At 41.6% G+C, this 14,722-nt stretch overlaps 2 protein-coding genes across 2 annotated transcripts; both read left to right on the top strand.

Moving 5' to 3' along the window:
- Positions 1 to 1,108: 1,108 nt before the first annotated feature.
- On the top strand, positions 1,109 to 5,534 carry endou (endonuclease, polyU-specific). Its single transcript, XM_053429935.1, has 9 exons — positions 1,109 to 1,259; positions 1,384 to 1,506; positions 1,632 to 1,754; positions 2,956 to 3,127; positions 3,240 to 3,442; positions 4,585 to 4,698; positions 4,781 to 4,887; positions 4,975 to 5,117; positions 5,198 to 5,534. The coding sequence occupies exons 1-9, from the start codon at positions 1,202 to 1,204 to the stop codon at positions 5,310 to 5,312; spliced, it is 1,158 nt and encodes a 385-aa protein (XP_053285910.1). The 5' UTR covers positions 1,109 to 1,201; the 3' UTR covers positions 5,313 to 5,534.
- Positions 5,535 to 12,313: 6,779 nt separating this feature from the next.
- LOC128447685 (neurogenic differentiation factor 4-like) lies at positions 12,314 to 13,312 on the top strand. Its single transcript, XM_053429959.1, has one exon. The coding sequence runs from the start codon at positions 12,314 to 12,316 to the stop codon at positions 13,310 to 13,312; it is 999 nt and encodes a 332-aa protein (XP_053285934.1).
- The last annotated feature ends 1,410 nt before the right edge of the window (positions 13,313 to 14,722 follow it).

The following is a 14,722-nucleotide window of genomic DNA, read 5'->3' as shown; positions in this document are numbered from 1 at the left end:
GCCCCCCACAGCACCGGAGGAAGTATAACTCTCTAGCAACTGTCTTGTCCTTAAAAATAAAATATGATTGCAAATTAAAAATTTAAATTGATATTAAATTTTATATTAATTAATTAATATTTATATTATGTTAAAGGCCTTTTTGCTACTTGTATTCTTTCTTCAAATAAAAACATTCACGTGAAAGTGTTGCAAGTCAATCTATGATAAATGATTGTGAACGACTCAATATGAGATCAACCTTGGATTCTTGCATTTGTTACTAGTGCTCAAATTTCAATTAACAGCATCTTTTAACAGTGATACAATGGTTTAACCTGAAACTATCCATATGATCAGTTAAAATGTATTAAAAAAATGTGAATTTACAATATGTGCCATGCTTTCTCCATCTTTTCCTACTTGGTACAAAGTGAATGTGCAATTTCGAGATAGAAAAACACCACAACCCTGACAAACTGCACTGTCAGCTAATTCCAAGAAAAATGTGTAGTTTTTCTTATGTGGGTTAGAAAGAGAAAGGCAGCGATAATTTCAACATTATACTTTTTTCTTACGTCTAAAGTCCTCTGAAAATATTGTCTCTTTGCATCTTGCTGCGTGGTATTTGTCGTTCTATGAAAAAAACGTTATCTCAATGTGCTGGGGCATTGAGCTATTCTGGGTTATCTGAGCTATCTTGTACAAACCCTGTGAAATAAAACATCTGGTCAATGGGAGCAGAGAGACTTTCATTTTACCTTAAAAAACTTTCATTCTATGTTGGATGTCATTGCTTTACCATAGAACGCAATACGCTGTTAAATAAAAAAATACTTTGATTTTCATGGATACATATTTATTTATGAACATAAATCTAAAAAAAATCTATATCTGATATCACAGTTCACACTCTTTGATCTTTTATCGATATGTTTAATCACCATCTGTCGCTGCAGAGCAGCTGTTCAGTGTACTTTCCCATACACTTTTTTAAAACAAGTTTCCACCTTGTTTGAGTTTTGTTTCATGGATCCATAAATAAATAAACAGCAGCTTATGTCTCACTTTATAGAGTGTATTTTGTAACACTGAAGTTACTCAGACCTGTGGGCTGGGTTTAAGAGTCTTGTGTTTGGATTGGTCAGGGGAAAGTTGCTATAAAAGGGAGAACACGCGTTAACCATCAGTCTGCTTTGTTTTCAGGAGCTGCTGAGTCAGGATGAAGGTCATTGTTCTCCTCACACTTTGTGTTACCCTGATCTCTCAGGGATATGGCAGTAAGAGATTTATTCTGTTCTATTATCACCAAAACCCTCATTACAGGTTTATCAATGACTATTTAACATATGTAGGATATCACTGCATCGCTAACATATTCAAATCTTCCCTCGCTGTTACCAGACTCCCTGGACTCGTGTCAGGGTCGGTGTGGTTATGGAACGAACAATAACTTCTCCTGTCAGTGTAACACATCCTGTGAGCGCTTCAGGGATTGTTGTTCAGACTACGTAGAACAATGCAAAGGTGAGAGCCAGGAGCAGATTCTCACTTTGTAATTACTCATTAACAAATTTTAGACTCTTGTGGAAAACATTTGATTTACCATTGTGCATCTTGCCTATCATCATGTCTGCTTCTTTTCTCTACAGGTGGAGCCACATCTTGTAAAGGCAGATGTGACGAGCGATACAACTCTCAGAACAAGTGCCACTGCAACTCCAAGTGCGACCAGCACAACAACTGCTGCAACGACTACACCGACCTCTGTGGAGGTAAGACCCACCACGTTTCACCTGTTGCCCACCTCGTCCCACGTGCAGTACTGTTTCCTATCACTGTCACCTGGACTCATATGACATCTGGTGACTTTCACATGGTGGAAATCTGAGCAGTCAGCAGTTTAACAATGAGACCAGTGTCTGTTTTTTGTGAAAATAACTTAAATCTTTGGTTTGTTTGTTTGTTCATTCAGTTTATCTGGGCATGTCACACTCTAATTAATGACTTTGTATATGTGTTGTCTAAGTTTGCAGCGGAAAATACATTTACAAGTATAAATTATAAATTTATGTTCTTTAGTACAATTTTGGAAATTGCCTTGAATATTTCTATTTCTTACCATATAGTTGTACACCACTAAATTTCAAAGGGAAATATATATAGTTCAGCAATACACACATTTGTTATTTGTAGTTACTAGTTATACAAAGATGTTATCACATAAGAGATATGAAATACATTTCTAAAATATCCAAGATTATTAAGGATTAGAATAGTGTATTGGGGTCAATTGTCATATTTCAGATGTTCATGACTTGTTAGCAGCAAAGGGATATTCTCCCTATCAACTTCTGAAATGGTTTCATAAGGTAAACAATAGTTTAAAGCTCTGTGAGGTCAAATTCACCAGTATTTTACAAAAAAAAATCAAAAAAATTACAAGAATTAACTCAAATATTACCGTAATGTTTTTTTCTCGTCGCGCAGTGTTTTTATCTTGAGTATCTGTCTCTTTACTTTAAGTGGACTATTTTTCATTGTGGTATCTGAAAATGTTATTACCTCTCCACCACTGGTGATTATGCAACCAGCCTCCACTGGTCAAAAGTTCTTTCACTATATGACCAGCAGGTGCCACTGTCGTGCTATATAACAAGTCGGACACTTATTTCTCAGCTTCACCTGCTCCCTCTGTTTTAATAGTAGTTGTAGAAGCAATCAGATCCTTTTGTACGGTATATAACATGGAAATAATGCACAGTAGATAAGCTGGAGTGTTAGAAAACAAAAAAATACTTAATTTAAGTGGATTGTTTAAAAAGCACAAGTACTCAATATAGATACAATATAGTGTATTATAACTACCATATTTACTGTATCAGTGTTACCTTCCACCACTGGTAATTCCACTTTGGTTACAGAAAAGCATAAATCAGCATCATATTTAACCATTTCTATCTTTATTTTCCACAGGTGATGCAGGAGGTGGCGGCGGTGTGATCACTGATGCTGATATCAAGGCCGTCTCTGAGGTTCTTTATGCACTGGACTCAAACAAGGCCACGGCCTCAGAGCTGATCATTGACCCTCAGGCTTTGGTGCCCAACTCTCAGACAAGCTCGCAGAAAGATCTTTCCTCTCGGCCGTGAGCAGACAATCTTATTAGCGCAGCATCCTCTCATTGGTCCTCTTGTTCTTGATCTAGATGTATTTAGCTCCGTGTTTGTGTCATCTGGGGTTTGTGCTTGCACTTCCAGCTTGTTCCGCTACGTGGACGGGGCGCTCCTCTCCAGACCCACGTATGCTGCTTTCCTGGCTGTCCTGGACAACTACTTCAGGATGACGGGACAGACCGAGCACTTCAGCCCGCAGCAGGTCGCTGAGCAGGAGACTTTCATCAAGGAGGCCATGTCCAACACTGAGCTGGGCAGGGAGCTGTTTGCCTTCTTTTACACAAAGGGTAATAGGTCCATGCATAATGCTGATTCAGCACTGTTCATATGGTGCAGGGTGATGTTATTGCTGGAGTATTGTGAAGTCCAACGCTATGTGGCCACCTTCAGACAAAACTGAGACAAGTGCACCCCCCAGGCCAGTACCTCACATCACCCATTCTACTGATAAACTAGAAAAGCAAATAGAAGAGTCAATGTCCATTTTATTTATTTTGAAACACTTAAAACCACTTGATTTGTACAACAAGAAGACAGTGACACGTAATACATCAGAGTACAAGTAGAACAAATAAAATAAGTTATACAATAATAAAATAAAATCAGCCTCGAGGCAAAGGCCAAGAAGAATAAATGTTTATTTAGTAATGATTTGAAGTGTACTAGAGAGGGGGCAGATCTCATGTGGAGTGATACGCTGTTTGGGATGACTACTGCAAAGGCACGATCACCTCTGGGTATGAGCCTTGTTTTAGGAACATCCTGGAGCAGCTGAGTGGCTTATCCCAGCTCTCCCAACTGGAGTGTGAGTATGGAGAAGTTCAGCCAGGCGGTGCAAGTCCTCAAAAACATTTTAAATCGAAAAAAAAGTATGCAACAGTCCCCTTCAATTCAATGAAGCTGCAACAAATTGTACACAATCATAGATATCAGTCCTTTGGATTTAATCAAGATCCATGAATTTTTTTATCTAGGAAATTAGTGAAGAAATCAAAAAACTTCCTATGTCCCAATGCCGGAGAAAGGAAAATTCAAATCCTGGTTCCGCCCTCTGATCTGGATCCTCAAGAAAATGTCATATCTCGGCTGAGGTTAAAACTCCAATAGTGAAAGACGTTATTATCAGTTTGGTTACACAAGTTATTATCCTTTGTCATACTACTACTTGAAGGGTGTGAGTCAGTGAGTTAACTGAGAAAGTAAATTTAATCCTTGTGTTTTTATCGTTTATTTGTTCCCAATTTGCCACATTAAAATAAAATGCTGGCCACGGTTTGTAACGAACCCATGGATGTAGGCATCAGACAACTTTGGTACTGAACAATATTCTCACTCAAAATCTGAAGTTATAAGAGTATGTTATTTGTGTTACTGAGCAATGTCTCCACAGCCTGGTGTAGGGCTCTAGAATAACATTCTGCGTTTCCAGGTGTCTATGCATCGGAGGAAGAGTTCCTCCATGATCTGAAGATGATGTGGTTCGGTCTGTACTCCCGCAACAACGGCAAGATGGACTCCAGTGGCTTTGAACACATCTTTGCAGGTCTGTCTTGGAAACACCACAGATGTCTTGAACATAAGTTTTTTTTTCATGTGTGCATTGAAAAATACTTTCTGTGTGACAGGAGAGATCAAGGGAGGAAAAGTGTCTGGTTTCCACAACTGGATCCAGTTTTATCTTCTTGAAAAAAGGGGGAAGCTGAACTACTACAGCCACAGCTTCAATGGGCCTGTAAGCATCCACAATAAAGACCTGAATATGGTGTTTACGTTGTGATCTGTAGAGCATCCCCTTTACTTTCTTTACTTCTGCTCTCAGTGGACGACATTCCCTGATGTCATGGGGATGCAGTTTAAGTGGGATGGCTACTTCAAGCAGGTCGGATCTGTCGTCATCGGCTGCAGCCCTGAATTCGACTTTGCTCTTTACAGCCTCTGCTACATCACACGGCCTGGAAAACAGTGAGTACATCTACACGTCCTCTAACGTCCTCCAGCCCCTGATTCGTTATTTGATTTTGATCAATGTCTATCATCCTCAGGTGTCGTCTGAGCCTGGGAGGAAAGCAACTTATCATCCAAACCTACACCTGGGACAAAACTACCTATGGGAATGGGAAGAAGTTCATCGCCTCTGCCTTTCCTTCATCCCCCTGAAGCTGCCATCTGATGAACAATGAAAGTCTTTCTGTCAATCATTAGACTCATTATATAAATGCTTTGAAATAATATTCCCAACAGAAGCAAGTATCTCAGTGAAGTATGAAGCATATTTCATTTGAAAAGTTAAGAGTTACGGGTTGATATGAATATATAACACATGCTGATATTCATTCCCAACAAGATGTAATAAAGCAATTTACCTAATAATTCAACAAAGTTTTTCTATCTGTCTGTTCGTGCAACAGATATCTCACGAACCATTCAACTCATTGGCTTCCCGCTTAGCATGTATATTTTTTGTGGCCCTGGGAAGTGCAGCGTCAAATTTGGTGAAAGGTGGACATGCCATTTTTCTTCAATATTAATGAAAATTGAATAAAACAGGTGACCAGTGTTCTATAGAAGTCATTGGGGCGGGGCGGTGTGCCTTAGTTCGGAAAGTGAGTTGTAAATTATTCATTTTACATCCTTGGATGCACAGCAGTGGTCGGCAGCTGGATCTCTGGCAGGTTATCTGATAGTTTGAATATTATTTCACCGTATGAGACACAGACACAAAGCACAGGTGCTGATCCCCGTCATGGCACCAACATTCATAGAATCACTTCCTGTTTGGCAATTTGTCCTCAAAGTAAAAGCGTCTGAAGATTGAGTAAATTGCTTAACAATTAAATAAGAAATCAAAATCAATTTCATTTTATTAAAAATCATTATAAAAACTTCTTAGCAGATAAACAGGGTAGATTTGAACACAGAGTTTTTTCTAACTTCGCTGACTGAATCCATATTGCAACATGTTCGTAAATCCTCTGTACACAACTTCCTGCACACAAACAATAACAAAATTATATATTGTAAGGCTGTTTTAGGAGGACTCACTTATGACAAGGAAGAATTCTGAAGTAGCTACAGACGATCATCACAGGACAAGAGAGCAGAACATTCCAAACAAAGAGGTTTAAAACAGACTGTTGCACTGGTAGAAAATATTATGTATATTCTTTTGACACCTGCCTTGACTGTTGCATAAATAGAACAGTAAACAAGACATTCTGAGCAGTCTTACAGAGCATGAGAATGTGGTGCCCTCCCAGGGGTACGATCGACCGGTGCCTAATGGGGCAAAAGATGGGCGTTTACACGCTCTGAGCAGGCACAATACTGACACCAACCCTTCAGTGGTAAGAGCATGTGTGCATTTGACACAATCGCTTATTGTCTTACTTAACAGCAAAACAAAACAAAACACCACACAAAAAAAATCGGTCGTATGTGGTATGAACCATAGAAACAAAAAGACATAAACAGATCCTATTCTGCTTGACCTGCTCTGAACAGTAGCCACCAGCTAAACCTGCTCTTATCAGCTGTCCATAAAGCTGTGTGTCTAACTCCCCAGCGTGTGTGTGTGTGTGTGTGTGTGTGTGTGTGTGCGTGTGTGTCCAGCTGGGATGGGGGTTGATTTTACTCTTTCATTCATCTAGGGTGACTAACAGGATAAATTCGAGTCTGCCGACAGAACAGGGGGACACACTCGCTGCCTTGTTTAAAGAAAGTATTACAGGAGATGGATCTGCCACTGATCCCATTGTCCACCGATCTGTGTTCATTCACGCAAAACGAGAGCACAAGACCAGTCAGCTTGCAGGAGAACTCCGGCGCCTTCAGCAATTCATCTGAATCCGGCCTCACATGCAGCCTTGAGTGTTACGGCAACGTGACAATAAAGTTAGCCCAGGGAGGAATTTCTCTGGCAGTTTTTGTTCGACAGGCATTGATTTTCTGAGCTGGTGACTCCAGAAATTAGAAGAGTAAATCTTCTCTCTTTTCAGTCTGCCCTCGTTTTTAAAGCCCCAATGGAATCAAATTAAATCACAGTGGGGCAAATAAAAGAAAAAAAGATCCAATTGTTTCTTTTGTCACTCACACAACTTCATAATCGAATTATAGCTGGCCACCCGCCAGCATGTCCTCGCATCTCCCCCAAATGGGCTTCTCCCGGCAGATCCCGTGAGCCACCTGACTTTTGTTTTGTAATTATATTATCCCGCTCTCCCTTTGGCGTGTTGCGGCTAATGGCTGCGCGGGGCTAGCCCAGCTGCACATGCAGAAACAAAGCTGCTTATGGGGCCAGACAATGGACCCGTGGAAAAGGGACGCCTGAAGGCGGTCAGCCAATGAGCACGCACAACAGGGGGCCAGCAGAGGGTTTAGGGCAGGGTTAAGGGGGTTTAGGGGTTCAGGCGGAGTGGGGGGTATCTGTTTTACCCACTAGTGAGGTCCATCAATGAGATGGTTAGCAGGAGGACACATGGTCAACATCAACCCTGTCTCCCCAGGGTCGGTGCTGGGCTGGAGGGAGGTTCAAGTTTGGCTTATAGGTGCCGGCCATTTGTAAAGTTGATGGGGGACCATGAAACACAGAGCAACGTTCATTCTCTGGAGGTTTTTGTTTGCTTTCCAAACAATTTGACGACGGCTTTGTCACTGGTGTTACAATAGAATAAAGTTTGAAGTGGATCCAGACATGTGCAGGCTTGGTCTGTTGGAGTGACCTTGTTGGACTATTGCAGCAGTCACAGTATAACCAAGGCTCCTGATATTGGAGGAAGTAAATGTTATCTATCTTCATCCCCACACGTGAACACACACCCACACACCAATACACTGACAAACATGCCCCTCATGCTCCAGTGTTAGCATCTCTCTGAGGACTTCCAGTATGACAGATGGAAAAAGCCATCTTTTCCCCACTACCACACATGGAAACACTGGGGATTCAGAGGAAGGTCATGTTTGTGTGTGAACTGGAGTGAAGTTTTATCTGTCCTTCTTTTTTCTTTTTTTTTATATATATAAACTACATCCCCACCTCCCAAACATACCTAGATAGGGCGAGGGAGGGACTGTTGCTCCTCTGAGCAACGCGACCATGCTGAGTGAGCTGAGCAGCCAGTGGAGAATAGATTAGCATCTGAGCCTCGGACCGTTAAAATAAGAGACGTGTTAAAAAGAAGACCATCTGCAGGACGGGCTCATCACGTGTGGCCTTCACTGGGGGACCTGGGGACATTATGACACACGTACACTTCTGCTCAGCACCACTTGTAGAACATGAAGAATGGACGACATGCAGTAAGTGGGTCAAACTGGAAGTAGGAACGATGAAGGGGCAAAAAGGGAGATTTTATATTTGTATTTATCCGATTCGGATCCAACTCGTACATCCAAAACAATATAAAGAGCACATTATATTGTAATTAAGTATCACAAACTTTGTTGTGTGTGCGTATATATTCAATGGGGACAAAAGGCCTCAGCAATCATATTCCCCTGCTAGATCCACTCTGGGGATGGAAGAGGCCAGGCTCTGTATTCCCATTTCAGGCTGCAGGTGTGGAATAGGAATGGCAGGGACCCAGGGGGCAAGGGGTGGGGGAGCAGTGGGAAAGGTGGTCGGCCTGGGAATGAACTGGGAATGAGACACACATACTTTGGGAACACAGGCAGATTACCTCGTAATGTACCTCAAGCCTCTCTGTTAGAGCTCTAGTGTAAATACTAATTCATTTAATTCAATTTATTTTAGATAGTTTATGGTCCTAAAATGAACAAAATAATAATTGTGACTACTATTTAAAACTCACGTGGTGTGTGACAAAGTTTGAAAGACACATTACACAGTTGAGACTTTACAGTAACCAGAAGCTTCTACCCAGCGGATGCTTAAACAAGCTGCTTAAATCACCTAAATCAGCCCCATTAACTTGTGGCTATTACCACCGATTACGTCTCCATCGTTGCTGCACTTTGGTTAAATAACACATCTTTTAGTGCATGCTACTGTTAGTACACGTTTTGCATTGGAATTTATTTATATCAATGCAGATTATTTATTTTTGTATTACTGTTACTGTCACGTAATAAATGGTAAAGAGTTATGTCATTTCCCCCCCAACACATTTCATAACAGCCTCTAGCTTTAAATTTTGTGACATAACAAAGCACAATCGTCTCATATCGTGGTGTCTCTGAACTATCGGGGCCTGAAAGCTGTGCAATTTCAAATACTGAAAAAACTTAAAATACTCAAAATAGGCAACTCGAAATATACTAAACATGTAAAGGTCTGTACCTATATATATATATATACATATATATCAAGGGAAATATGATTTGAATATCACAGCATTACTTTAAGAAGACATTTCTTATAATGCTTAACTTATAATAAGAAAATAAAAAATAAAACCATTTGTTTGAGATACACTGGGTAATCAAAAATGTATGGAGTCACTTCTTGTGGCCTATTTCTATTTCTAAGGTCCAACAAACACTTTCAGTGACATTCCAGTGTTGTGTTTGTGAAAACACTAAATCATTGACAAACAGTGAGATTTGTGTGACAACATGGACTTTCCAGCTTAAGTACTTGCTTGAACCAAGTTATCATCGGAAATAAGCAATACATTTTACAACTTTTAAAACTGAAAGACAAGTGAACACATTCATTCAATGTGTCTCCTTGGCCAACATTGAAAAGGGGCATGAGGCTTTAAGCTCCAGAGAGGTGGGGGTGAAATGAGTCCTAAAGTTATATTACCCATGTCTCTGCACACCTCCTGTGACCAAACTCGAACCGTGGGGTCAGTGCTTCCTCCTGGGTGACATGAACTTGCTCAGCAGCCTGTGTATCTCGCGGTGCAGAGGGATGGATGGCTGGAAGAGGGGATAGAGCAAACACCTGCTCACACGCAACTTCAAGCTGTCACATACAGTTAGGCTCAGCCGACTGAGCGCGTCTCGCCTCTGCTCCATGCAAACGTACTGAGGATTTGGCGGCCTCCCCCGCAAAGCAACAAAGACCCAGCACGCTCGCACTCACGCACACACACACACACACATGCACAAACACACTCCAACACACCTTAACCATAGTTGCTACTTGGCAAAACCTTAATCTGAACCTAATCTTAACCTAAACCTAACGTTACAAAAAACTAACCTTAATTTACCCTTAACTTAATCCTTAACTTAATCCTTAATTTGAACCTTACCTAAACCTATCTCAACCCCTATTTTTAACTTTAACCTTAAAAATACTTTCAAGTTAACATTTTATGATTTGTATCATGGGGATTGTTTCCCCCCCACCGAGGAAGACATGTCCCAATTGCGTTTAAACCGATTTAGGTCCCCACAACATGAGTAATACATGGAACACACACACACACACACACACACACACACACACACACACACACACACACACACACACACACACACACACACACATACATACACACGTACACATACGGGCGGCACACAGCGGAGCCTCGAGCGCCACGGGCCGGCCACGCGCGCGAGCTCAGGCGCGTCATCCTCGCAGCTGAGGGGGGAGGAGCTTATTTAACGCGGAGTTTAAATCCTCCCGCAGCGTGACCCGCACTGACACAGTGACAGCAGCAAAGTGCGGCGCCACTTCATGGACACAGAGAAAACTTCTTTAATAAGTTCCGGAACTCATGAGCTCAGGTAAAGTGGACCTATTATTCATTTATTCATCTATATGAAAGAGAGGATGGAACTTATAGCAATACATGTCTTTAATATTTCAGCTTTATTCGTTTTTACATTCTTCTTTACTTTTGAAAAAGCCTTACAGCGTTGGTTTCCTAAAGTCAACAGGCCATGAGTGAATTCATCTCATGAAAACAGACAAATGCATAAAGGGATTATCTTAATATGCTTGAGACGCCATTTAGCAAATAGCTGCTCACGCACGCAATCTGTGGCGAGACGTCATTTTTTCAGGCTCTTTGGAAAAAGTCTATTTCAATTCAATCTGAGTCCTGTGTCACTGATCTGGGGGATGTCGATCTTTCATTTAATCCCATGGTCGCCGCTTCATCCGCGTAGCAAATCCTGCGATGGCCCAGATTGGAGTCCTGTCAGTGACTTTATCCCGCAGGGGCATTACCATTTCACAAGGTGACCGGGATTACCCCCAGAGAGAGGGTGGGGGTGGGGGGAGGAGAGGGGACCGCAGATAATATCCATATATAAAGAAAAACACTAAAAACAAATAGCTAAAAAGGTGAAAGGTTTCGACCAATCAGAAGTGCCTATGGCTGAGGTGGGAACTGTCCGGTGCTGAAACAGAGATTGTAATTAGACTCCAACAGGTCAGACTCTATTAACATATTATTATTTAGTTTAACACTTATATTATATTTTTTGTAACTTTCCTATATCATGAAGGTCCAACTCCTTGTCTTATCCACGCGGCCTGCAGAGAAATACTGAATCAAGTCATTTTCTATTGGTCTCAAAATATTATACTCAAATTTAAACACATTGGGTCTTAAAATACTTTATTCTATAAAATACTCAACTAGTGTAAGTTTTCAGTTACAGAGAGAAAACCTTCTGCACTTTAATAAACCCACAAACTCTGAAGTTAAGGAGTTAAGCAGAGCCCTGACTCTTATGAAATTGATTATATGTAACATCCCTTCACATGAAAACCACTGAATACTGAGTATTTATTGTTGTTTGATGAAGAGTATTTATTGTTGTTAGATAAAGAGTATTTATTGTTGTTTGATGAAGAGTATTTATTGTTGCTTGATTTATCCTTAACTGAAAATCACTAGTGCTTCAACGTGTCGAAGATCGAGACGTTACGACTCGCCCGCAAAAACCTGCATAATTCTTATGGTATAATATAGAAGTATAATAATACAATACTAAATTTACATCGTACCACTCTGAACGGCACATATCCTGTAACACCATACAACTAAATACGTTTATAGAGGGATATGCATTTTTCATATTGTCCCCAGCAACTTAATCCACAGATTAAGTAAGTGCAGAGAATACAAAAACACAACGGGTTTACTGTGCTGATAGAAACCTCAAAGGACTTTTATGTCTCTAGATTTTCTAAAGTATTAATCTGTAATGTTTTCTCTTTTATTTTTTAGATTACTATGATGATTAAACCATATACGAGACAAGGTGAGGGAGAGGAGGCCGTCAGCCCTCTGCAGTGGACAGATGAAGACATGAGCTCACCTGATGGGGATGCGTCAGTCTCATCACATCACTACAGAGAATGTGAAACAAACCAACAGGACAGGGAGATGGGGAGCGAAGATGTGGAGGAAGACGATGATGACGAAGAGGAGGGCCAGGAGGATGAAAACAAGTCCAAACGACGAGGGCCTAAGAAAAAGCGCATAACCAAAGCTCGGCAGGAACGTTTCCGTGCTAGGCGTGTAAAGGCTAACGCCAGGGAGCGCTCACGCATGCATGGTCTGAATGACGCTCTGGAGAGCCTGCGCACCATCATGCCCTGTCACTCCAAAACCCAGAAACTGTCCAAGATCGAGACGTTACGACTCGCCCGCAACTACATCTGCGCTCTGTCCGAGGCCCTGGAGGGGGGCCTGTCCACGGAGAGCAGGGCTTTCATGGAGACGCTGTGTAAGGGCCTCTCGCAGCCCACCTCCAACCTGGTAGCGGGCTGCTTGCAGCTGGGACCTGGTACTGGCGGCGGGATGAGGCCTGAGGACAGACACGGTGTCCGGGCACCACCTGCTCCTCTTGGTGGCGTGGCGAGCTACTCCTCTCCGGGTCTGCCCAGTCCGCCGTATGGCACTTTTGACTCTGCTCACCTGCTTCACCTGAGGGCGATTAAAGGAGGTGCCTACGAGAATCACTCGCCACACGAGTATAACGGCGGTGGCGTGGGGACCCCTCCGTATGACGGCCCTCCTACGCCCCCTCTGAGCATCAGCAGTAACCTGGTGCCCAAACAGGAGCCTTCACCTCATTACCCCCCCACACACCACTACTCCCCGACCCCTTTGGACCAGGGCCTGTATCAGCCTCAGAGCAGCTATGACGTACACTTAGAGGGGGCATATGACGCCTACCATCCACAGCACATGCCCCCCCGACATATGACCTCCATCTACAGAGACTGAGGAGGTTCAGCAGAGTCAACACCTCAGTACACCCTGACTGATCGAGTGCAGTCTGAACACTGACGTCTCTTGGACGTTAACACAGAGGGATCCATCTTGTCTGCTTGTTGGTTTGTGGAGAACCAACAAGCAGATAAGATGGATCCCTTGAACTTGTTCTGCTGAACCTGACCCAAACCAAATAATGTTTTTTAAAAACTGATGGCCGAAAGAAAAAAGACTCCACAAGTCCCAACAGGACGTCTTTCTTCGGCCATTTTGACTAGATGTTCTGTTACTGTAATATAAGCACTTCTTCTGTAGCTTTGGTACCATCAGATATTCTACATAAATTAAAGTATTTTTTATTTATTCTCTAATTTAATATGTGTATATGGAATTATGTTCTGATTTGTCTGGTTTTCCTTTTGTATATGTTTGTGGTCAGAACTTCTTTTTACTTTGTTTCTTAGACTGAAAATGTGTCTCTTGCATTATCTTTCGTTATTGTCCACTCTTCTTTGTTAGGTATTTTTATTTTTGCACTCTACAGGTAGATGCCCTAGCATGACGTAACAGATTTTTTGAAGGTGTCTGCAGGATGGATGACAGAAGTCAAACCACAGCATTCTCAGGATAACACTGTGAAAATCGAATTTCCATGAGATTTTGTATTGGATACCATGTCTTTGTCTTTTTCATTTTGTTTCTTTTGGAAAAGTTGATGTTGATTAAAATATTAAAAATTCAATTAGTCCATGAATGCTTTTGTAGATCAATAGAAGGAGAGATAGAGAGATAGATAGAGTTTTATCAACCATCAACACTGAGGGATCCTGTTTACTCGCTTCATTCTTCCTCAATTCTCTCCACAGATCTCGGGGGTTTAACTGCACTAATCCTTCACCCGTCTTTTAATGAAAGGGAGGATGTGCGAGGCAGGATTGTAAGATAAAGATTTATGATTAACATGGCCGCTCGGTCAGACAGACGTCCTTCCTTACGGACACTGGGGGTAGTGTATTAATCCTGATCTGGCCACCACTCAGACCACAGTTTAATTGTCACAGATGTAATAAACTTGTCTGTACATTTATGTGCATAACTTTTCAAACACATGCAAAGACAAATCAGGGACATGCAAATATATTACAACTAGATTAAATAGCATAAGAGATGCCAGACTTTCCCCTTTATTTGATTTCAAAGCAGGAGAGAATCTAATGATTAAAAAGTAATGGGGAATCATCTGATAGAAACAGGTGGAAAAATTAGCAAATGATCAAGCTTGAAAATGTACTGTAAAAGTAGAGAAGACTAAATGTAAAAGTGGAGAAGACTATTAGAAAAAGTTGCAAAGATCTCACCCAGTTGAGAAGAGCCACTTGTTGTGATTGATGGTGGACGTTGGTCAGTGTGAAGGCCACCCAC

The sequence above is a fragment of the Pleuronectes platessa genome, chromosome 2 (genome assembly GCF_947347685.1).
Source record: "Pleuronectes platessa chromosome 2, fPlePla1.1, whole genome shotgun sequence".
Classification (NCBI taxonomy): domain Eukaryota; kingdom Metazoa; phylum Chordata; class Actinopteri; order Pleuronectiformes; family Pleuronectidae; genus Pleuronectes; species Pleuronectes platessa.
This window is presented reverse-complemented; position numbering and strand designations above follow the sequence as displayed.

Excerpts from the sequence above, each read along its gene's own strand:
- endou (XM_053429935.1), top strand. The coding sequence starts at position 1,202 with ATGAAGGTCATTGTTCTCCTCACACTTTGTGTTACCCTGATCTCTCAG. Across the intron at positions 1,507-1,631 it reads CTACGTAGAACAATGCAAAG|GTGGAGCCACATCTTGTAAA; the intron begins GTGAGAGCCAGG and ends TTTTCTCTACAG. Across the intron at positions 3,128-3,239 it reads AAAGATCTTTCCTCTCGGCC|CTTGTTCCGCTACGTGGACG; the intron begins GTGAGCAGACAA and ends TTGCACTTCCAG.
- LOC128447685 (XM_053429959.1), top strand. The coding sequence starts at position 12,314 with ATGATGATTAAACCATATACGAGACAAGGTGAGGGAGAGGAGGCCGTC.